The sequence below is a fragment of the Heterodontus francisci genome, chromosome 24 (genome assembly GCF_036365525.1).
Source record: "Heterodontus francisci isolate sHetFra1 chromosome 24, sHetFra1.hap1, whole genome shotgun sequence".
Lineage (NCBI taxonomy): Eukaryota > Metazoa > Chordata > Chondrichthyes > Heterodontiformes > Heterodontidae > Heterodontus > Heterodontus francisci.
This window is the reverse complement of record NC_090394.1, coordinates 39,510,521-39,535,057: the sequence shown is the minus strand read 5'-3', so window position 1 is coordinate 39,535,057 and position 24,537 is coordinate 39,510,521. Positions and strand designations below refer to the sequence as shown.

At 53.8% G+C, this 24,537-nt stretch overlaps 1 protein-coding gene across 6 annotated transcripts in view; it reads left to right on the top strand.

Moving 5' to 3' along the window:
- Positions 1 to 24,537, top strand: part of LOC137383323 (rho GTPase-activating protein 17-like) — a 207,832-nt gene that overhangs the window by 87,625 nt on the left and 95,670 nt on the right. For 5 of the 6 annotated variants that reach the window (XM_068055995.1, XM_068056000.1, XM_068055998.1 and 2 more), the window contains exon 2: positions 5,794 to 5,833. The exons of the other annotated variant lie outside the window; for it this stretch is intronic. In XM_068055995.1, the coding sequence (XP_067912096.1) occupies positions 5,794 to 5,833 (40 nt within the window). The remainder of the gene's footprint in view (positions 1 to 5,793; positions 5,834 to 24,537) is intronic. 6 annotated transcript variants of the gene reach the window in all.

Genomic DNA, 24,537 nt, shown 5'->3' with positions numbered 1-24,537 from the left:
GCCGAGCCCGACAGAACCACATCTGACACCGAGCCCGACCCGGCCCAAGTCCTTCCATTTTTTCCCACACCCGACCCGACCATCAGTTAACCTACCTTATGTTTTTCACTTTGCTGATCTGCACAAGCTTAAAATAACTAACAAAACCACCTTTCTAGACAAAAAAATTACATTAACCTTGGAGCCACTTATCTGAGGTTGTGATAGAACGTGTCCAACCCAACCCGACCCGAGCCCAAATTCTGGACCTGGAAGTCCGACCCGACCCAAACCCGACACGTCGTCGGGTCCCGTCTGGTTCAGGTTGGGTAGCCAGCCTTTACTCTGTACTTTAGTGTGCACTGCAACGCTTGTAAAGAGTTGAGTTTTGGGGAGTTGGAGAAAATCTGTCCTGCCTCCCAGGCCACCATAACAACCCAGGCAGCCAAGGTTGGCATCTCCGTCCCTACCTCGACTCCCATTCTCGTGTCCAAAGCCTCGGAATGCAGTCAGCATCAGCAGCCAAGGTCATTGCAGCCAGCAGCAGGAGCATCTGCATGGAAGGTAGAATCATGGTCATTGATGGCACAGAAAGAGGCTGTTCGTCCCATCGAGTCCATGCCGGATCTCCATGGAGTTAGTCCCACTCCCCTGCTTGATCCCCGTCGCCCTGCAAGTTTATTTCCAGTGGCCATCCAATTTCCTTTTGAAATCACTGTCTCTGCTTCTACCACCCTCGTGGGCAGCGAGTTCCAGGTCATTACTACCCGCTGCGTATAAAGGTTCTTCTCATATTCCCCCTGCCTCTCTTGTCCAAAACCTTGTATCTGTGTCCCTTAGTCCTTGTACCATTAGTTAATAAGAACAGTTTTTCCTTGTCTAACTTATCTAAACCTGTCATAATTTTGTACACCTCTCTTAAATCTCCCCTCAATCTCCTTTGTTCTAAGGAGAACAACCCCAGCTCTTCCAACCTAACCTTGTAACTAAGATCCCCCATCTCTGGAACCATTCTGGTAAATCTCCTCTGCACCTTCTCAAGGACCCTCACACCCTTCCTAAAGTGTGGTGACCGGAACTGGACGCATTACTCCAGTTGAGGCCTAACCAGAAATTTATAAAGGTTCAGCATAACTTCAATGCTTTACTAACCACTGTCTCACAGTGAGAAACCAAGCACCTTGGGGTGAGTACGCCCTCCCCCAACCCCCCAATAGCACAAGCCAACCCACATATGTTGCCTTGCATGCGAGTCTGTGCCCACGACCAGGCTCGCTTTGACGGAGCACTCGCGTCCCACATGTAAGATTTGGGTTCAGGAATTGCAGGTACCCAAAGAATGGGGGGGTCGAAGTCGTATGTGGTTTTTAAAGAATTTATTAAGCAGAAGCAGTTTGAATATGAAGATGCATTAGCTAAATAGACAGAAAGATTTATGACCGTAACAAGTTGAACGGATTACTGATCCCAGATCATATAGTGGGGCAGAATGGTGTTGGCAGATGAGGCATGTGAGGTGTTGGTGGTCTCTTCGGTCCTCAGTCTTCTTGAGCTAACCGAAGTGTTAGGCAAATGCCAGCATAGACTCCACTTCGGGAAGCTCTCCTCTCCTGTCTGAAGAAGACATTTCCCTTCGGAGCAATTGTTCATATACTTTATTTCTAAGGGCTGGTGAGTGTCTCATGTCAATCACTTGGTCAGTCCCAATTACCCAATTACCAAGGGACAGGTACTAAAAGTAAACCCCTCCCATGCCCATCACTCTGCTCCTGAAGTCATCTTGTGGCTTATCGCTTGCTAGGTACCATTTATAAACTTGTGTCAGACACTTGCCTGGAGAGGGTACAATGCTCCATCTTATCAGCTTTAGAAATATCTTGTTTCAGAACCTGTGCTAGAGTCATGTCCTTGGCAGGGATAACAGGCCTATGATGTCCCGTGTATGTCAGCCCGGCTGTAGAATCTTTCTTGATCAAGAGAGAGAGATATTTCTATAATATCCAATTAATTTTCTTATTTTATAAGGTTATTAGACAACCATTTCTTCCCCTTCCTTGCCACTACCCATCTCTCATACCACACTGCGCTGTTGTATGGGAGCGAGAGAGGGTGAAAGAGGATAGAGAGCCAGAGGCGTCGGCCGACATCAAGATCCCCTCCCTCCGCCTCTGTCCCAGAAGAAAAGGAGGCGCCTCCCTCTGTGCAAGAGGAGTCGGTGCTCCTACAGATCCTTCTGTCAGCGGGGTCTTCCACCTCTCTGAACGGTGCAGGGTGAGTCAGATCGCTCTGTGAGGCCTGTGCCACCCATTCGTGGGGGATGGGGTTGTGACATAGGATCACCCAGTAAAACCACATCACTCGTCACTGGGTCGGGTGTCCTGGAGACTGGAATACGCAAGGCAAATGGGGCAGAGCCCGCCCAGTCATGTACAGACATCCCCCTGGTCAAGGACTTGAATACACTGCCCCATCTACTGTGCTGATGGGTAGTGGCAAGGAAGGGGAAGACCCCCCTTTCTCTGTCTCAGACACTGGTGCTGCGGATAGAGCTTTTCTTGGTGTCACCCTGCAGCCTGATGCCCTAGGTGGAGCAGGAACCCTTAATTGCTGCAGCCCTCTGGCCCAGACCTCTCCCCGAGGAGCCTAGGGAGGTCCCCTCTGCTCTTGACCTGGGGGTGGGATGGTGACAGAGGTTGGGCTGCTCGCTGCATCCTGTGCAGTGGGCATGTAAGTCGCTAGCAACGGTGACTCGGGAGGACAGCAGTGGCTCAGTGGAGTCTACCCGAAATGATTTGGAGTCCTTCGCCTATAAGGCCGTGGGTACCCTTGTGCCCTTCATTAAGTCCCCCCCTCATTCCCTTTGTGGAACTCCAGGAATTCCTTGATAATTACCTGGGTTGTCATGCCAAGGTCCAACTGAACTTTGACTGATTATCAGAGCTGGTGCTGCTCATCAGGCCCTACCTGTGCTGTGCTGTAAAGGCCATGAGCATGAGCAAGGACATGAGCCAAATCAAGCTGCACCTGCTCAAGGCATTACTCACTGGGTTGCTGAGGGAGTGGAGGATCATCAGGGTGTAGGTGGTGGTTGCACTATATTCTTAGCATGTTGACTAACATAGCCAGCCTCAACATCAGTGGCAACAGAGGCACACCGCAGATTTCTCAACCTCTTGCTCCTTAAAGAAGGGAAGGAAGTATGCAGTGTGCTTCCTGCAGGAATCCCACACCATTCTGGGAGATGAGGTTACGTAACTCCTGGAGTGGCAGGGAGGGGTCTGCCCGAGACTGCTTGCCTCCAATTCTGGCAGGTGGCTATCTTGCAGGCCCCGAGTTTTCAGCTGGAGATCTTGGGGGTCAAGGAACCTGTGTCGGGCCACTTAGTCCATCTCACTGCCTGGCTGGGAACGTGCCACTTCACCTAGTGGGTGTGTACACTCCCCAGACCAGCATGCAGCAAGCGCACTTCTTTGACGAAGTGTCCACTCATCTCAGCTCCATTGACACTGGCAAGTGTGTCATCATTAGTGAGGTGGGCGATGGTGGTGGATTTCAGCTGCACCCTCAAAGCGAGGGACCATGTCTGTACTCTGCATGGCCTGCTGACAACGTAAAAATTAAGGGACTGGGTTGGATCCTTCAGCTTAGACTTTTGGCAGAATCTCAACCCCAACTCCCGCACTTTCACTTTGTGAGGGTTGTAAGCGGAGGGACCAGAATTGAGTGCCTTTACATTTCTTGTGCATATGTCTCCTGCATTCCAAAGGCCGCTGCTATGTTTGGCGTACCTGTCTGGCAGTCGGAGCAGACCTGAGGGAGACAGTTGGGAGCAGCGGGGCACCTATAAATAAAGGCTAAGGATTGGAATGTGGCCTAACCTACCTGGGAGTCTGAGCGGACCTGCGGGAGACAGTCGGGAGCAGTGGAGCACATAATTTCAGATCCTGTGAGCCAGCGTGCACTCACTTTGAAGAAACTGAATTAAAAAACAACTGTGACATCACAGGAAACTAGTAAGTTGATTGGCCGGAAAGTGTTTTGTGCAAGGGACAGTGTGCTAATAGCCAGCTGAGGACACCGGAGTTAGGGAAGATCTATGAATAAAAACTAAAACTTTAAAATAAATACGTAAAACACATACCTGTGTCATTAAGAAACGTATGACTCTTGGTTGTCGCTGGTACGAGCATTCAATAAATACAGTAAATTGTAGTATACATAAGAATTATTCTAAGTTAAGGTAGTCGTTTGGTAGTACAGAACTTGAGCATTGCTGAAAATAGAGACATGCTGTTGCAGCTTTTCGTCTTGCACTCATCAGGACAACACACAAGAATAACCAATGTAAGGGAAAACAAATTATACTGCATGAGAAGAGAGTGCTGATTGGTTGGCAAGTGAACTCTGATAGAGGCGTTGCCTTGGAGAATACACCAGTTTATGGTCTGAAACTGTGGTTGTTGGGTTAGGAGGCACATGTTTATAATGTGTATCTCTAAATAAATACTTATTAAAATGTGTGTAGAGAATGACTCCAGTTCTATCCTTCACCACCTGGTTTTCTGGATTATAACAAGGGAGTATTGTGCTGCGGTTGTGGCATTTCCAAGAAAGGAGGCGAGTTAGGGCAAATGGTGTCGCCTTTGTCTTGTTTTTGAACTGTACTGCCTTCAGGTGACGTGCAGGAGAATTTAAAGCAGTTGTATGGCTGTCTACAACAGGCAAATGGAAGAAGAAAATGTATGACTCTTTGTCTAAATATCTCTTAAGAATGAAGTATGGCATTGAAGCAATGAGTATGCCCTTTGCATTTGCCTCTAATTTTCCTCCCTATTAATTAGTTCAGAGGTAACATACTGTAAGGCGATACCATGAACTTTCGTTAAGTAAAGTCAGCTGTCCACAGTGGACTTGCTCCAATTTCAGTTCAACATGTCTTTGAGTGTGTCTGACTGATCATTATCTATACTGACCTGACTCTGGTTGAAGATATGGTGAAAGTTTTTGGTGATGGGATTTTCATTTCCATTAATGTAAACCCAATGCAATCTGATTTCTAGAATGAATAGAGGATGAGAGTTACTTCTAAGAAATGAATACTTTGAAGCTTGTGCAGCTATTGAGTGCCTAATGGCTGGGTTCAGTTCCTACAACACGCTCCTGCACAGGCTAGGATCTGCTCCAAGGAGCCAGTGTAGGAAGTGGTGTTTCACATTGCAGCAGCAGCATTTTCTGTGTGAATTTTAAGGAATTTGTTTGAAAACAGTTTTTCAACATCATCCTAGCTCTCATGCAAGGTGTGACTGACCACTTAGTACTCAGTATGTTTTGAAGATTTATTTTTAAACTGTTTTCACTGTTACCGAGCAGGTACACTCCCTGTAGTATGAAGCAATCAATGTATTTTAAACAATACTTTTTCTAGACAATTCTGTTCTTCAGTGGACAGTGGCAGTTCCACTTTCTGTGCTAATGAGATCACAGGAGTCAGTTTCGAATGGATTTGACCACAGTTAACTTCTGGAAGCCTGCAGTGTTTGGCACAAAACTTAGACAGAGGCATAATTACTCTTTATAACAAAATTTGATCAATACCTATCAAGGAGAATCACGAGTGTTCAAGCTATTAGAAGATCTGATTGATTTACACGGGGATTAGAGTGAAAGCATGAAGGTCATGGGTGGAGGGATGGAAGGCCCATGCTTGAGGTAGCCATGCATGTAATGTGAAAGGCAAGGGCTTGATCGGTGAAGTGGCCTTTTCTTGTAAACAAACTTTCTCATGATCTATTCACTGGTGCTTTTGTATTTCAGGGCTGAGAAGACTGAGGTACTGAGTGATGACCTGCTGCAGGTAAAGGATCTCCTTTTGTTTATTGGGAGTTAGAACACAAGGTATCAGAGCACAAGAAATAGGAGCAGAAGTAGACCATATGTCCCATTTAGTCTGCTCCGCCATTCAGATTAGAGATACAGCACTGAAACAGGCCCTTCGGCCCACCGAGTCTGTGCCGAACATCAGCCACCCATTTATACTAATCCTACACTAATCCCATATTCCTACCAAACATCCCCACCTGTTCCTATATTTCCCTACCACCTACCTATACTAGTGACAATTTATAATGGCCAATTTACCTATCAACCTGCAAGTCTTTTGGCTTGTGGGAGGAAACCGGAGCACCCGGAGAAAACCCACGCAGACACAGGGAGAACTTGCAAACTCCACACAGGCAGTACCAGGAATCGAACCCGGGTCCCTGGAGCTGTGAGGCTGCGGTGCTAACCACTGCGCCACTGTGCCGCCCTTCAATATGATCATTGCTGACCTTGGGCTTCAATTCCACTTTCCTGTCTGCTCCCCATATCCCTTGATTCCCTTCGAGACCAAAAGTCTCTCGATCCCAGCCTTAAATGTATTCAACAATGGAGCATCCACAACCTTCTGAGGTACAGAATTCCAAAGATTCACAACACTTTGAGTGTAGTAATTTCTCCTCAGCTCAGTCCTGCAGTCCTGAATGATCGGCCACTTATCCTGAGACTGCCACAGTGTTCCAGATGCCCCAACCAGTGGAAACAATCTCTCAGCTTCTAACCTATCGAACCCTTTCGGAATCTTGTATGCCTCAATTAGATTACCTCTCATTTTTCTAAATTCCAGAGAACATAGGCCCAATTTACTCAGCCTCTCATGGGAGGCCAATCCCCTCTTCCCAGGGACCAATTTAGTAAATCTACGCTGCACCACCTCCAGTGTAAGTATATCCTTTCTTAAATGTGGAGACCAAAACTGCACACAGTATTCCAGGTGCAGTCTCTCGCACCCGCCCCTGCTCCCCCTCGCGCCCCTGCAAACCCTCGCGCCCCACGAGCCCCTTGCCCACCCGTCCCCCCCACCAACCCCTCGCCCCTCCACTTCCCGGCGAACCCTCCGCCCCAGCGAACTCCTCGCCACCCCCCCCGCAAACCCCTCGTTTCTCCCTCCCCCCCCCCACCTTCCCCGCGGAACGTCCTCACCCAGCGAACCTCTCGCCCCCTCCCTCCGTGACCCATGCCCCCTCCCTCCCGCGACCCTTGCCCCCTCCCTCCCGCCCCACGAACCCCTCCCCCTCCCCCCCACGCGAACCCCTCCCCCTCCCCCCCACGCGAACCCCTCCCCCTCCCCCCCACGCGAACCCCTCCCCCTCCCCCCCACGCGAACCCCTCCCTCTCCCCCCCCCACGCGAACCCCTCCCTCTCCCCCCCCCACGCGAACCCCTCCCTCTCCCCCCCCCACGCGAACCCCTCCCTCTCCCCCCCCCACGCGAACCCCTCCCTCTCCCCCCCCACGCGAACCCCTCCCTCTCCCCCCCACGCGAACCCCTCCCTCTCCCCCCCCACGCGAACCCCTCCCTCTCCCCCCCCCACGCGAACCCCTCCCTCTCCCCCCCCCACGCGAACCCCTCCCTCTCCCCCCCCCACGCGAACCCCTCCCTCTCCCCCCCCCCCACGCGAACCCCTCCCTCTCCCCCCCCACGCGAACCCCTCCCTCTCCCCCCCCCACGCGAACCCCTCCCTCTCCCCCCCCACGCGAACCCCTCCCTCTCCCCCCCCACGCGAACCCCTCCCTCTCCCCCCCCACGCGAACCCCTCCCTCTCCCCCCCCACGCGAACCCCTCCCCTCCCCCCCCCACGCGAACCCCTCCCCCTCCCCCCCCCCCACGCGAACCCCTCCCCCTCCCCCCTCCCCCCTCCCCCCCAACGCGAACCCCTCCCCCTCCCCCCCCCACGCGAACCCCTCCCCCTCCCCCCCCCACGCGAACCCCTCCCCCTCCCCCCCACGCGAACCCCTCCCCCTCCCCCCCCCACGCGAACCCCTCCCCTCCCCCCCCCCCACGCGAACCCCTCCCCCTCCCCACCCCCCCACGCGAACCCCTCCCCCTCCCCCCACCCCCACGCGAACCCCCCCCTCCCCCCCCACGCGAACCCCTCCCCCCCCACGCGAACCCCTCCCCCCCACGCGAACCTCTCCCCCTCCCCCCCCCGACGCGAACCCCTCCCCCTCCCACCCCCACGCGAACCCCTCCCCCTCCCACCCCCCACGCGAACCCCTCCCCCTCCCCCCCCACGCGAACCCCTCCCCCTCCCCCCTCCCCCCTCCCCCCCAACGCGAACCCCTCCCCCTCCCCCCCCCATGCGAACCCCTCCCCCTCCCCCCCCCACGCGAACCCCTCCGCCTCCCCCCCCACGCGAACCCCTCCCCCTCCCCCCCCCCCACGCGAACCCCTCCCCCTCCCCCCCCCACGCGAACCCCTCCCCCTCCCACCCCCCCACGCGAACCCCTCCCCCTCCCCCCACCCCCACGCGAACCCCCCCCTCCCCCCCCCACGCGAACCCCTCCCCCTCCCCCCCCACGCGAACCCCTCCCCCCCACGCGAACCTCTCCCCCTCCCCCCCCCCGACGCGAACCCCTCCCCCTCCCACCCCCACGCGAACCCCTCCCCCTCCCACCCCCCACGCGAACCCCTCCCCTCCCACCCCCCACGCGAACCCCTCCCCCTCCCCCCCCACGCGAACCCTCCTCCCCCTCCCCCCCCACGCGAACCCCTCCCCCCCCACGCGAGACCCCTCCCCCCCCACGAGCGAACCCCTCCCCCCCCCACGCGAACCCCTCCCCCCCCCCCCGCCGAACCCCTCCCCCTCCCCCCCCACGCGAACCCCTCCCCCTCCCCCCCCACGCGAACCCTCCCCCTCCCCCCCCACGCGAACCCCTCCCCCTCCCCCCCACGCGAACCCTCCCCTCCCCCCCACGCGAACCCCTCCCCCTCCCCCCCACGCGAACCCCTCCCCCTCCCCCCCACCGCGAACCCCTCCCCCTCCCCCCCACAGCGAACCCCTCCCCCTCCCCCCCACGCGAACCCCTCCCCCTCCCCCCCACGCGAACCCCTCCCCCTCCCCCCCACGCGAACCCCTCCCCCTCCCCCCCACGCGAACCCCTCCCCCTCCCCCCCACGCGAACCCCTCCCCTCCCCCCCACGCGAACCCCTCCCCCTCCCCCCCCCACGCGAACCCCTCCCCCTCCCCCCCCACGCGAACCCCTCCCCTCCCCCCCCCACGCGAACCCCTCCCCCTCCCCCCCCACGCGAACCCCTCCCCCTCCCCCCCCCACGCGAACCCCTCCCCCCCCACGCGAACCCCTCCCCCTCCCCCCCCACGCGAACCCTCCCCCTCACCCCTCCCCCCCCCCCCAACGCGAACCCCCTCCCCCTCCCCCCCCACGCGAACCCCTCCCCCTCCCCCCCCACGCGAACCCCCTCCCCCTCCCCCCCCACGCGAACCCCTCCCCCTCCCCCCCCACGCGAACCCCTCCCCCTCCCCCCCCACGCGAACCCCTCCCCCTCCCCCCCCACGCGAACCCCTCCCCCTCCCCCCCCACGCGAACCCCTCCCCCTCCCCCCCCACGCGAACCCCTCCCCCTCCCCCCACGCGAACCCCTCCCCCTCCCCCCCCACGCGAACCCCTCCCCCTCCCCCCCCCCACGCGAACCCCTCCCCCTCCCCCCCCACGCGAACCCCTCCCCCTCCCCCCCCACGCGAACCCCTCCCCCTCCCCCCCCACGCGAACCCCTCCCCCTCCCCCCCCACGCGAACCCCTCCCCCTCCCCCCCCACGCGAACCCCTCCCCCTCCCCCCCCACGCGAACCCCTCCCCCTCCCCCCCCACGCGATCCCCTCCCCCCCCACGCGAACCCCTCTCCCCCCCACGCGAACCCCTCCCTCTCCCCACGCGAACCCCTCCCTCTCCCCACGCGAACCCCTCCCTCTCCCCACGCGAACCCCTCCCTCTCCCCACGCGAACCCCTCCCTCTCCCCACGCGAACCCCTCCCCCTCCCCCCCCACGCGAACCCCTCCCCCCCCACGCGAACCCCTCCCCCCCCACGCGAACCCCTCCCCCCCCACGCGAACCCCTTCCCCCCCCACGCGAACCCCTCCCCCCCCACGCGAACCCCTCCCCCCCCACGCGAACCCCTCCCCCCCCACGCGAACCCCTCCCCCCCCACGCGAACCCCTCCCCCCCCACGCGAACCTCTCCCCCTCCCCACGCGAACCCCTCCCCCTCCCCACGCGAACCCCTCCCCCCACGCGAACCCCTCCCCCCACGCGAACCCCTCCCCCCACGCGAACCCCTCCCCCCACGCGAACCCCTCCCCCCACGCGAACCCCTCCCCCCACGCGAGCCCCTCCCCCCACGCGAGCCCCTCCCCCCACGCGAGCCCCTCCCCCCACGCGAGCCCCTCCCCCCACGCGAGCCCCTCCCCCCACGCGAGCCCCTCCCCCCACGCGAGCCCCTCCCCCCACGCGAGCCCCTCCCCCCACGCGAGCCCCTCCCCCCACGCGAGCCCCTCCCCCCACGCGAGCCCCTCCCCCCACGCGAGCCCCTCCCCCCACGCGAGCCCCTCCCCCCACGCGAGCCCCTCCCCCCACGCGAGCCCCTCCCCCCACGCGAGCCCCTCCCCCCACGCGAGCCCCTCCCCCCACGCGAGCCCCTCCCCCCACGCGAGCCCCTCCCCCCACGCGAGCCCCTCCCCCCACGCGAGCCCCTCCCCCCACGCGAGCCCCTCCCCCCACGCGAGCCCCTCCCCCCACGCGAGCCCCTCCCCCCACGCGAGCCCCTCCCCCCACGCGAGCCCCTCCCCCCACGCGAGCCCCTCCCCCCACGCGAGCCCCTCCCCCCACGCGAGCCCCTCCCCCCACGCGAGCCCCTCCCCCCACGCGAGCCCCTCCCCCCACGCGAGCCCCTCCCCCCACGCGAGCCCCTCCCCCCACGCGAGCCCCTCCCCCCACGCGAGCCCCTCCCCCCACGCGAGCCCCTCCCCCCACGCGAGCCCCTCCCCCCACGCGAGCCCCTCCCCCCACGCGAGCCCCTCCCCCCACGCGAACCCCTCCCCCCACGCGAACCCCTCCCCCCACGCGAACCCCTCCCCCCACGCGAACCCCTCCCCCCACGCGAACCCCTCCCCCCACGCGAACCCCTCCCCCCACGCGAACCCCTCCCCCCACGCGAACCCCTCCCCCCACGCGAACCCCTCCCCCCACGCGAACCCCTCCCCCCACGCGAACCCCTCCCCCCACGCGAACCCCTCCCCCCACGCGAACCCCTCCCCCCACGCGAACCCCTCCCCCCACGCGAACCCCTCCCCCCACGCGAACCCCTCCCCCCACGCGAACCCCTCCCCCCACGCGAACCCCTCCCCCCACGCGAACCCCTCCCCCCACGCGAACCCCTCCCCCCACGCGAACCCCTCCCCCCACGCGAACCCCTCCCCCCACGCGAACCCCTCCCCCCACGCGAACCCCTCCCCCCACGCGAACCCCTCCCCCCACGCGAACCCCTCCCCCCACGCGAACCCCTCCCCCCACGCGAACCCCTCCCCCCACGCGAACCCCTCCCCCCACGCGAACCCCTCCCCCCACGCGAACCCCTCCCCCCACGCGAACCCCTCCCCTCCCCACCCCACGCGAACCCCTCCCCACCCCACGCGAACCCCTCCCCCCCACGCGAACCCCTCCCCCCCACGCGAACCCCTCCCCCCCACGCGAACCCCTCCCCCCCACGCGAACCCCTCCCCCCCACGCGAACCCCTCCCCCCCACGCGAACCCCTCCCCCCCACGCGAACCCCTCCCCCCCACGCGAACCCCTCCCCCCCACGCGAACCCCTCCCCCCCACGCGAACCCCTCCCCCCCACGCGAACCCCTCCCCCCCACGCGAACCCCTCCCCCCCACGCGAACCCCTCCCCCCCACGCGAACCCCTCCCCCTCCACGCGAACCCCTCCCCCTCCACGCGAACCCCTCCCCCTCCCCCCACGCGAACTCCTCCTCCCCCCACGCGAACTCCTCCTCCTCCCCCCACGCGAACCCCTCCCCCTCCCCCTCCCCCCACGCGAACCCCTCCCCCTCCCCCCACGCGAACCCCTCCCCCTCCCCCCACGCGAACTCCTCCTCCTCCCCCCACGCGAACCCCTCCCCCTCCCCCCACGCGAACCCCTCCCCCTCCCCCACACGCGAACCCCTCCCCCCCCCACGCGAACCCCCTCCCCACCCCCACGCGAACCCCTCCCCCCTCTCGCTCTCCTCTCCCCACCATCCCCCCTCTCTCTCCCCGCGCGCTCTTTCTGGTCTCCCTCGCCTCCTTCTCCACCCTCTCTCTCTCCTCCTTGCCGCTTCTCTCTCCCTCTGCGCGCGCCCTCCCTCCCCCCCGCGCCTTCCCCCCCCCCCGCCCCGCGCCCTCCCCCCGCTCTCTCCCCCCCCGCCCCCGCTCTCTCCCCCCCGCCCCCGCTCTCTCCCCCCCCCGCCCCCGCTCTCTCCCCCCGCCCCCGCTCTCTCCCCCCGCCCCCGCTCTCTCCCCCCCGCTCTCTCCCCCCGCTCTCTCCCCCCCGCTCTCTCCCCCCCGCTCTCTCCCCCCCCCGCCCCCGCTCTCTCCCCCCCCGCCCCCGCTCTCTCCCCCCCCGCCCCCGCTCTCTCCCCCCCCGCCCCCGCTCTCTCCCCCCCGCCCCCGCTCTCTCCCCCCCCCGCCCCCGCTCTCTCCCCCCCGCCCCCGCTCTCTCCCCCCCGCCCCCGCTCTCTCCCCCCCGCCCCCGCTCTCTCCCCCCCCCGCCCCCGCTCTTTCCCCCCCGCCCCCGCTCTCCCCCCCGCCCCCGCTCTCTCCCCCCCGCCCCGCTCTCTCCCCCCCGCCCCGCTCTCTCCCCCCCGCCCCGCTCTCTCCCCCCCGCCCCGCTATCTCCCACCCGCCCCCGCTCTCTCCCCCCCGCCCCCGCTCTCTCCCCCCCGCCCCCGCTCTCTCCCCCCCGCCCCCGCGCTCTCCCCCCCCCCGCCCCCGCTCTCTCCCCCCCCGCCCCCGCCCTCTCCCCCCCCCCCGCCCCCGCTCTCCCCCCCCCGCCCCCGCTCTCCCCCCCCCGCCCCCGCTCTCCCCCCCCCGCCCCCGCTCTCCCCCCCCCGCCCCCGCTCTCCTCCCCCCCCGCCCCCGCTCTCCTCCCCCCCCGCCCCCGCTCTCCTCCCCCCCCGCCCCCGCTCTCCTCCCCCCCGCCCCCGCTCTCCCCCCCCGCCCCCGCTCTCCTCCCCCCCCGCCCCCGCTCTCCCCCCCCCGCTCTCCCCACCCCCTACCCCGCTCTCCTCCCCCCCCGCCCCCGCTCTCCCCCCCGCTCTCTTCCCCCCCCGCTCTCTCTTCCCCCCCCCCCGCTCTCTCTCTCGCGCTCTTGCTTTCTCTCTCTCTCTCGCGCGCGCGCTCTCGCTCCTTCTACTCCTCCCTCCCCCCCGCGCGCAATGTTCCAGGGACCCACGGAAGTAACTTAAGCCTCACTACAGAAGACCAGTGAAACAAGTTTGAAGGTGTGTACTTGGCCCCAACGAAAAATGCAAGACTTAACTTCAATCAAAAACTTTACATTCAACCCAAAACCAGTAACTGAACTTTATCTATGACTTCAAACCTTTCCCCTTTAATTCTTTCTCCTCTTCTTTCTCTGCGTGTGTGTTTATCGCATATGCATGTTAGTGTTGTCGCATATTAGTAGTTTTAACTGAGTTAGAGTTTCAAGGTTAATAAACTTGCACCTTTCTTGTTTAAATCTGAGAAAACCGGTCTGGTTGATTCTTTGCAATTACAATTAGAGAGCAGTGAGCAAGGACTCACTGAAAGTAAGCTAAAAACACTGTTTTAAAAGTTAAGCCCTGTTACGGCCAAACCAGGAAAAGGCTGAGAAGGGAGTCTGAGACCACTTCCTCACGTGGTCGTAACAGGCACCTTATTGAATGCCTTTTGGAAATCCAGGTATACTACATCTACTGGTTCCCCTTTATCTACCCTGCAAGTTACATGATCAAAAAATTTGAATAAATTTGTCAAACAGGATTTCCCTTTAGTTAAACCATGCTGACTTATTAAAGCTTGGTTAAAACTTCTTCAATAATAGTTTCCAGCGTTTTCCCAATGGCTGATAGGCTAACTGGCCTGTAGTTCCTTGTTTTCTCTGTACCACCTTTCTTGAAAAGCAGCGTAACATTTACAAACTTCCAATCTGAAGGGGCTGCCCCTGACTCCAAGGAATTCTGGACAATCATGGCTAACGCATCCACTATCTCTGCAGCTATCTCTTTTTAAACCCTAGGATGTAGGCCATCTGGTCCCGGGGACTTGTCAGATTTTAGTCCCTCAAATTTCTCCAATACCTTTTCTCGGCTGATATCAATTTCCTTAATTTCCTCACTCTTTTTAGCCCCTAGGTTACTGCCTATTTCTGGAATGGAACTTATATCATCGACTGTGAAGACAGACACAAAATATTCAATGTCTCTGCCTCTGCCATTTCCTCATTCTCCATGATGACTTCTCCTGTCTCTACCTCTAAGGGGCCAATGTCTACTTTAGCTACTCTCTCCCTTTTTATGCACTTATAAAAGCTCTACCAATCTGTGTTTATATTGTTGGTTAGTTTACTCTCGTTCTATTTTTTTCCCTTTTTATCAACTTTTTGGTGGCCCTTTGCTGGTTTCTAAAACACTCCCAATCCTCAGATTTGCTACTATTTTTTGCAACATTGTCAGCCTCATCTTTTAGTCTAATACTCTCCTTAACTTCCTGAGTGAGCGACAAATGGGTCTGTCTTGAGGAGTTTTTGCTTTTGAATGGAATGTACATTTGTTGAACCCTTTGAATTGTTTCTTTCAATATTTCCCACTGTTCATTTACTGCCATACCTTCCAGTCTATTTACCCAATTAAATTTAGACAGTTCTCCCCTCATTCCTTCGTAATTGGCTTTATTTAAGTTTAAGATTCTTGTCTGTGATTGAAATGTGTCACTTTCAAACTTAACATGAAATTTAGTTGTATTATGATCACCATTTCCCAGTGCATCTTTTACTACGACATTGCCAATTAGCCCTGTTTCATTACACAATGAGATCTAAGATAGCTTTATCCCTAGTCGGTTCTACAATGTATTGCTCCAAGAATCTGTCACAAAAACATTCTACAAATTCATCACCTAGACCACTGTTGCCAATGTGATTGTCCCAGTCCACGTTCAGATTAAAGTCCCCCAAAATTAATACATTACCTTTGTTGCAAGCTCCAATAATTTCCCATTTAATATTCTGTCCAGTATATTATGAAAGTGCTTCTGTTTTTGTTAAATATATTTTTTGAGGAATTCATAGTCAAACTGAGGAAATGTTAGACCAGTTTTTTTCCCCCAAGAGGGGCATCAAGAGGACAGTGAAGGGACTTGTTTGACAACAACATTTACTGGTTGTCACATGACTGAAGTTAAAAATAAAACAGAAACCCTGCTCACGGGAGGATGTGTGCGAGAAGTGATAGTCAGAAGGTGGACTTTGTTTCCAGTTTCTCTTTTGAATTGTTTGGATTTGGGAATGAACTGTTTAAAAGGGGTTGGGGTTTAAAAAAAAATTAAATTGAAGGATAGAACCCCAACTCAGCCCAGCCTGTTCCATTTCTTTAAAAAGCCTGCAGAAGAAGGGGAGAAAAGAAGGCCAAAACCCAGCTCAGCTTTCCAGCACCTCTCTAAAAGACCCTGAAATGTCCATTGTGTCAACTCCTGGCTTTGAAGAAAAGCCTGCTAAATTATTTATTTTATTTACTTATTTATTTAGAGATACAGCACTGAAGCAGGCCCTTCGGCCCACCGAGTCTGTGCCGACCATCAACCACCCATTTATACTAATCCTACACTAATCCCATATTCTTACCACATCCCCACCTTCCCTATATTCCCCTACCACCTACCTATACTAGGGGCAATTTATCATGGCCAATTTACCTATCAACCTGCAAGTCTTGGGCTGTGGGATGAAACCGGAGCACCCGGCAAAACCCACACGGTTCACAGGGAGAACTTGCAAACTCCGCACAGGCAGTACCCAGAATTGAACCCGGGTCGCATGGACCCGGCTGTGCCGCCTAAAAAGAACTGTTTTAAAAGATCCCAGTGACCCATCTACATGTACTCGGAGGCCAGACTGTGTGCCAGTTTTGGAACACAACATCTGCTGTTTCTTCAAGAATGAGCAAATATTCAGCCCAAGTGTATTTTTTTTTTTTTTGTAACAGAGCTCTGAACTAAAATCTCTTTATTTTTCTAGTTAACCGGTGTATATATGTGTGTGAGTGTGAAGTGTGAGGGGCTAAGGTAAAAAGGAAACTTTAATATTTCAATCTATGTTTATGCTTTACTTCATTACTGGTTAAGACTTGTTTTATAATAATTTGATAATTTTGTTGTTTATTAAAGAAACCTGGTTAGTGCATTTTATTCTGGGAAAAATAGAATGTATGATTGACCGTATTGGTAAGTGGGAAAATATAAATATATGTTGTGACCCGTTGAGAAATGGGACTAGTATGAACAGGGCACTCCTCCCGCCTTGGTCATAGCATATAATAAGGCAATAATAGGCAACTGAACACATTTTTCCAGCTTTAATAGCATTGAAAGCTAGCTGAATCTGAAGAAAGCTTCAGTTCAACTACAAACATTTGTTCAAATATATTTTTTTTAGATATGTTTAAGCAATCTGTTATAGAAGTTATGATTTTTATATACAAAGTGTGTGTGTGTGGTATATGTGTGTGTATATTTGAGGCACAATTTTTATATAAGTGGGCACATGAGAGAAATTCTCCTTTTGTCATGGAGCAAGATCTGGATTCTGGGTACTTGAAAGCACTGAATTGAAGCAAGTTCAGTTTTTACTTGCAATACCATTTTGCTGTCATCTCAGCTATAGAATGTGCTCTTCCTGTCAAATAGCAGCCATAGAAATGCAACTGGTTATATTTTTCAGATTGTCCAACCAGCTTTAATCCTATCTGTCCCCTTTGGCTGGCTGAGTTAGGACAATTAATAGCTTTTAATTTAATTACTACCAATTTTGTCATACCATTTACGATAGATAGTTAGTAGCTTCCATGTACAGCCTAGACTATCGGCCATTCCTTTAGGATGCCATATTTACTCAGCTTACTTGGTTGTCCTGAATGTTATAGGAAAAGTCCAACTGAACAGCTTCCTGTATATGCAGTGCAACCTCTGAAGAATGTGGAACTTGACGGAGAAGCGCAAATATGCCAGGTGAAGGGAAGGTGCAGTAACTAGTTCAGTGCCATGATTCCTGCATGCACGCCAAGCTAGAAAATGACCAAAACTGATCATCAACATTAATAAGAGCTGAAACAGCCTTTTTAAAAAAATAAAAGCTAACAACCATCACTTGGGTATGTCCTGTCCCACCGGCAGGACAGACCTAACAGAGGTGGCAGCACAGTGGTATACAGTCGGGAGGGAGTTGCACTGGGAGTCCTCAACTTCAACTCCAGATCCCATGAAGTCTCATGGCATCAGGTCAAACATGGACTGGAAGCCTTCTGCTGATTACTACCTACCGTGCCCTCCTCGGCTGATGAATCAGTACTCCTCCATGTTGAACAGCACTTGGAGGATACACTTAGGATGGCAAGGGCGCAGAATGTACTCTGGGTGGGGGGGCTTCAGTATCTATCACTAAGAGTGATAGCACCCCTACTGAGCAAACTGGCCGAGTCCTAAAGGACATAGCTGCTAGACTGGGTCTGGGGCAGGTGGTGAGGGAGCCAACAAGAGGGAAAAATATACTTGACCTCACCTCACTAATCTGCCTGCTGCAGATGCATCTGTCCATGACCGTATTGGTAAGAGTGACCATCGCACAGTTCTTGTGGAGACGAGGTCCCGTCTTCACATTGAGGATACCTGCCATCGTGTTGTGTGGCACTATCACCCTGCTAAATGGGATAGATTTCAAACAGATCTAGCAATGCAAAACTGGGTATCCATGAAGCGCTGTGGACCAATTGCAACCAACAGTACTCAGCCGCAATCTGTAACCTCATGGCCCAGCATATGCCCAACTCTACCATTACCATCAAGCTGGGGGACCAACCCTGGTTCAATGAAGAGTGCAGGATGGCAGGCCAGGAGCAGCACCAAGCATACCTCAAGATGAGGTGTCAACCTGGTGAACCTACAATGCAGGACTACTTACATGCCAAACAGTGTAAGCAGCATGCGATAGAGCTAAGCGATCCCATAACCAAGAGATCAGATCTAAGCTCTGCAGACCTGCCACATCCAGTCGTGAATGGTGGTGGACAATTAAACAACTAACTGGAGGAGGTCGCTCCACAAATATCCCCATCTTCAATGATGGGGGAACCCAGCACATCAGTGCAAAACATAACGCTGAAGCATTAGCAACAATCTTCAGCCAGAAGTGCTGAGTTGATGGTTCATCTCGGCCTCCTCCTGAAGTCCCCAGCATCACAGATGTCAGTCTTCAGCCAGTTCGATTCACTCTACGTGATATCAAGAAACAACTGAAGGCACTGGATAATGCAAAGGCTATGGGTCCCGACAACATTCCGGCAATAGTACTGAAGATCTGTGATCCAGAACATGCTGCGCCCCCAGCCAAGCTGTTCCAATACAGCTACAACACTGGCATCTACCCAGCACTGTGGAAAATTGCCCAGGTATGTCCTGTACACACAAAGCAGGACAAGTCCATCCCGGCCAATTACCACCCCATCAATCTACTCTCGATCATCGGTAGAGTGATGGAAGATGTCATCGATGGTGCTATCAAGCGGCACTTGCTCAGTGATGCTCAGTTTGAGTTCCACCAGGGCTACTCAGCTCCTGATCTCATTGCAGCCTTGGTTCAAACATGGACAAAAGAACTGGACTGCAGAGGTAAGGTGAGTGTGACTGCCCTTGACATCAAGGCAGCATTTGACCAAGTATGGCATCAAGAAGCCCTTGCAAAACTGGAGTCAATGGGAATCGGGGAGAAAACTCTCTGCTGGCTGGAGTCGTAACTAGCGCGAAGGAAGATGGTTGTGGTAGTTGGAGGCCAATCATCTCAGTCCCACGATATCACTGCAGGAGTTCCTCAGGGTAGTGTCCTAGGCCCAACCATCTTCAGCTGCTTCATCAATGACCTTCCTTCAATCGTAAGGTCAGAAGTGGGGATGTTCGCTGATGATTGTGCAATGTTCAGCACCATGCGCAACTCATCAGATACTGAAGCAATCCGTGTAGAAATGCAACAAGACCTGGACAACATCCAGGCTTGGGCTGATAAGTGGCAAGTAACATTCGCGCCACACAAGTGGCATGTAATGACCATTTCCAACAAGAGAGATTCTAACCATCTCTCCTTGACATTCAATGGCATTACGATCCCTGAATTAAAGGCCTGCTCGGTATGCAATTGAAACCTGACCCGGGCCCGACAGAGCAACATCCAACTCAAACCCGACCCGGGCCCGAGTCCTTTGATTTTTTTATTCCCGCGCCCGACCCGACTACCGGAATGAAGTTGGTTATATCAAAGCGGTTGTGCTCTACCTTGGATGGAATGGAAACATTCACTTGCTCACTGCAGGCGAGTGCAGAGTCCGGATGCACGTTTCCCGCCTTGAAGTCCTGGTTGTTCAAATTTTGAAGCTTTTCCCGCCCTGAGCAAAAGGCAGCATGGGACCCGACCCGAACCCGGCACATGTCGTCGTGTCTGGTTGGGTTCGGGTTGGGTAGCCTGCTCTACCCTGAATCCCCCACTATCAACATCCTGGGGGTTACCATTGACCAGAAACTGAACTGGAGTCGCCATATAAATACTGTGGCTACAAGAGCAGGTCAGAGACTAAGAATCCTGCGGCGAGTAACTCACCACCTGCTTCCCCAAAGCCAGTCCACCATCGACAAGGCACAAGTCAGGTGTGGTGTGGTGGAATACTCTCCACTTGCCTGGATTGGTGCAGCTCGTCAACAATCAAGAAGCTCGACACCATACAGCACAAAGCAGCCCACTTGATTAGCACCCCATTCACAAACATTCACTCCCTCCGACACCGCACAATGACAGCAGTGTGTACCATTTACAAGTTGCATTGCAGCAATGCACTAAGGTTCCTTAGAGAGCACCTTCCAAACCCACGACCTCCAGCACTTAGAAGGACAAAGGAAGCAGATGCATGGGAACACCAGCACCTGCAAGTTCCCCTCCAAGCCACACACCATCCTGACTTGGAGATATATCGCCATTCCTTCACTGTTGCTGTGTCAAAATCCTGGAACTCCCTTTCTAACGGCACTGTAGATGTACCTTCCCCATGGACTGCAGCGGTTCAAGAAAGCAGCTCACCACCACCTTCTGAAGGGCAACTAGGGGTGGGCAACACCCACATCCTGTGAATGAATAAAAAAAAACTCCAAAATGGACCGGAATAAATGCCTACAGCATACGAAGGCAAGTACTTACACTGAGAAAGTAGCTAGACATGGCCACCTAACTTGAGTAGTGGCTGTACCCAACGTTCCTTCACTTGAAGTACATAAAAATCTGAAAAAGAATACGAATGTTGAAAGTAAAAGATTTCTGAGATGAGGAGTGGCCTGGAGTTATAGAATCCTAAAATGATTACAGCACAAAAGGCCATTCGGCCTTTCGTGTCCATGCTGGCTCTCTACAAGAGCAACTCAGCTAATCCCACACCCATGCCCTTCCCCTGTAATGCTGCAAATTTTCTTCTCAAGTTAATTATCCAACTCCCTTTTGAAAGTCACGATTAAAACTGCCTCCACCATACTCTCAGGCCACACGTTCCAGATCCTAACCACTTGCTCCGTTTATAAAGAAAAAAATTCTTATATCACCTTTGTTTCTTTTGCCACTCACTTTAGATCAGTGTCCTCGGCTTCTCAACCCTTCCCTATTTACTCTGTCCAGACCCCTCGTAATTTTGAACACCGCTATTTCCTCGCAACCTTCTCTAAGAACAGCCCCAGCTTCTCCATCTATCCACATAACTGAAGTCCCTCATCCTGGGAACCATTCTTGTAAATCTTTTCTGCACCCTATCGAATGCCTTCACCTCCTTCCTACAATGTGATGTCCAGAATTAGCACAATACTCCAGTTGAGGCCAAGCCAATGTTTTATAAAGGTTCACCACAAATTCCTTGCTTTTATACTCTATGCCTCCATTTATAAAGACCAGGATACTGTATGCCTTATTAATCACTTTCTCAACCTGCCCTGCCACCTTCAGTGAACAATTGGTGTACATGCACACCAAGGTGCCCCTGTTCCTGCACCACTTTTATTGGTCCTTTATTTTATATTGCTTTTCCTCGTTCTTCCTACCAAAATGTATCACTTCACACTCCTCTGCATTAAATTTTATCTACCACTTGTTCACCCATTCCACCAGCCTGTCTATGTCCTCTTCAAATCTATCACTATCCTCCTCACAGTTCACAATACTACTAAGTTTTGTTGTCATCTGCAAATTTTTAAGTGGTGCCCTGCACGCCCAAATCTAGGTCATTTAATGTAGATCATGAAAAGCAGTGGACATCTTCCCCTCCCCTCCCCTGTCAGCATTCCGAAGGGATCGTTCCCTCCGCGACACCCTGGTCCACTCCTCCATTACCCCCACCATCTCGTCCCCTTCTCACGGCACCTTCCCCTGCAATCACAGGAAGTGTAATACATGCCCATTTACCTCGTCTCTCCTCACTATCCAAGGCCCCAAACACTCCTTTCAGGTGAAGCAGTGATTTACTTGTACTTCTTTCAATTTAGTATAGTGTATTTGCTTTTCACAGTGTGGTCTCCTCTACATTGGGGAGACCAAACACGGATTGGGTGACCGCTTTGCGGAACACCTCCGCTCAGTCCGAAAGCAAGACCCTGAGCTTTCAGTTGCTGGCCATTTCAACACACCCCCCTGCTCTCATGCCCACATCTCTGTCCTGGGATTGCTGCAGTGTTCCAGTGAACATCAACGCAAGCTCGAGGAACAGTACCTCATTTACCAATTAGGTGCGCTACAGCCTGCCGAACTGAACATTGAGTTCAATAATTTCAGAGCATGACAGGCCCCCCTTTTTGTTTTCATTTATTTTTTATTTGTTTATTTTATTTTAGTTTGTTTAGTTTGTTTCTACTGTGCCTACCCACTTTTTTTTTCATGTTTGTGCTTTGGGCCAGGGCTGTTCATTTTTCTGTCAATTAACACCTTCTCTGTACTAACACTTTGTCTTTCACCTCTGGAGGCATAGAGTATAAAAGCAAACATACTGTTTGCCTTTGCTCAATGGCCTTCTGGTCATGTAATTCTTTGTGACCTTGTCCTATCAACACCCTCTCTTTTGTTATCTCTTGTCCCACCCCCACTTTACTTGCTTAAAACCTATTTCATTTCTAGCCTCTGCCAGTTCTGATGAAGGGTCACTGACCCTTCAGTTAATTCTCCACAATGCTGCCAGACCTGAGTATTTCCAGCATTTCTTGTTTTTAGTCCTATTACTGACCCCTGGGGAACCCCACAGTATACCTTCCTCCAGTCTGAAAGGCAATAGTTCACCATTAATCTCTGCTTCCTGTCACTCAGCCAAGTTCACATCCATGCTGTCCCTGTTCCTTTTATTCCATGGGCTCTAACTTTGCTGACAAGCCTATTATGTGGCACTTTATCAACTGCCTTCTGAAAGTCCATTAACACTACATCAACCCTCTGTTATCTCATCACAAAACTCCATTGTTAGATTTAAAGGCATATTGCGTTTAACTATGCTGGTTTTCATTAATTAATCCGGGGAGGTCCAAGTGACTGTTAATGTTGTCCCGGATTGTTTCTAAAAGCTTTACCACCTCCAATGTTAAACTGACTGGCCTGTAGTAGCTGGGCTTATTCTTAATACACCTTTTTGAACAAGGGTGTAACATTTGCACATCCCCAGTCTTCTGGCACCACCCCTGTACCTAAATAGGATTGGAAGATTGTCAGTGCTTCCGCATTTTTCACCATTACTTCCCTTAGTATCCTTGGATGCATTTCATCTGGTCCTTTTTATTTATCAACTTTAGTACAGCCAGCCTATCTAATACCTCCTGTTTATCAATTTTTAGCCCATCCAATATCTCAACTACTTTGTCTTTCACTATGACCGTCACCATCCTCCTTGGTAAAGACAGATGCGAAGTAGTCATTTAGTACTCCAGCCATGCCCTCTGCCTCCATGCGTAAATCTACTTTTTGGTCCCTAATTGGCCCTACCTCCTTTTACTACCTTTTTACTATTTATATGCTCATTGAAGACTTTCTGGTTTCCTTTTATTTTAGCTGCCTGTCTTTTCTCATACTCTCGCTTCAATTCTCTTGTTACTTTTTCACTTCCCCTCTGAACTTTCTACATTCAGCCTCACTTGTATTATCAAACTGTCATATGCACCCTTCTTATGCTTATCTTGCTCTCCATCTGTTTCATCATTCAGGGAGCTCAAGCTTTGTTTGTCTTACCTTTCCCCCTTGTGGGAATGCACCTCGACTGTACCCTACCATCTCCTCTTTAAATGCAGCCTATTGTTCAGTTAGTTTTCCCTGCCAATTTTGGATTCCAGTTTACTTGGAATGTTCTCACCCCACTGAAATTGGCTCTCCTCGAATTAATTATTTTTAACATGTCATGTCCCCAGAAAATTGACCATTTCATTTAAGGGCATTTTCCAATGTTTTGGATACAATGAATGTGAGTGCAGTGTGTTTTCACGTAATAAATGGGGGACTTACGCAGTTTTCTTGAAAACTATTCTCGAATTGCCATTTTATTAATGAATTAGTTTCCTTTTTATATCTGGAAGCTTTTTTCCAGAAGCAGCAAATGACCAGTTATTGAGAATATAATACATTTTTTTTATTTTAAATAAAGTTCCAATCAGCTGTAGGTAGAAAAGTTAAAATGTTAACTGAATTCTCAAATGATGCAATGGCAGAGTTGGTGAGTTTTCTATGATTCCATTTTCTTTAAGATGCTTTGCCTAATGTCCATAAATTATGGTTTGATTGCTTCTAACTTTAATCTTCATAAATAGAGAGGAACTTGAGGAATGAATATAGGGTAAGTTTAGCATTTTCCTCAGGCCTCGTTTTTTTTTTAAACACTGATTTTGACTTTTGATGCGACGACTTATATTTTAAACTGTTAATGAGCTTTTCTGGAAATTTTGGCATAACTCACTGACAGAAGGATCGGTGTAAACTTCAGCGTAACTCGCTGGCAGGAGCATCAGATAAAACTTCAACATGCTGGTTATACTGTTTTGGAACGTTCCGGGTGGGTTTATTAAACACAGTTATATTATGAAAAGCTGTAAAATCACTTTAGTTTCTCTGCATAACTTCAAAATAGGAACATTTATAACATGCTTCTCTGTAATCAAGGTCGATCGGGGAATTGCCCTGTGGAAAATGTATTTTGCAGATGGTTTCCAAGCAATCATTTGAGTGGACTTATGATAAAACCAATGTTTTCTTTAGTTCTGTAATATTCTGAAAACTTGTCCACATTTGTAATTGTAGTTTGTGAGAATCCCCCCTCTTTCCCACAATACAAGTTGCACTTTTTCCTGGCTGCACTTTTATATCACAGACTGAAGTGCAAAGTTTATGCATT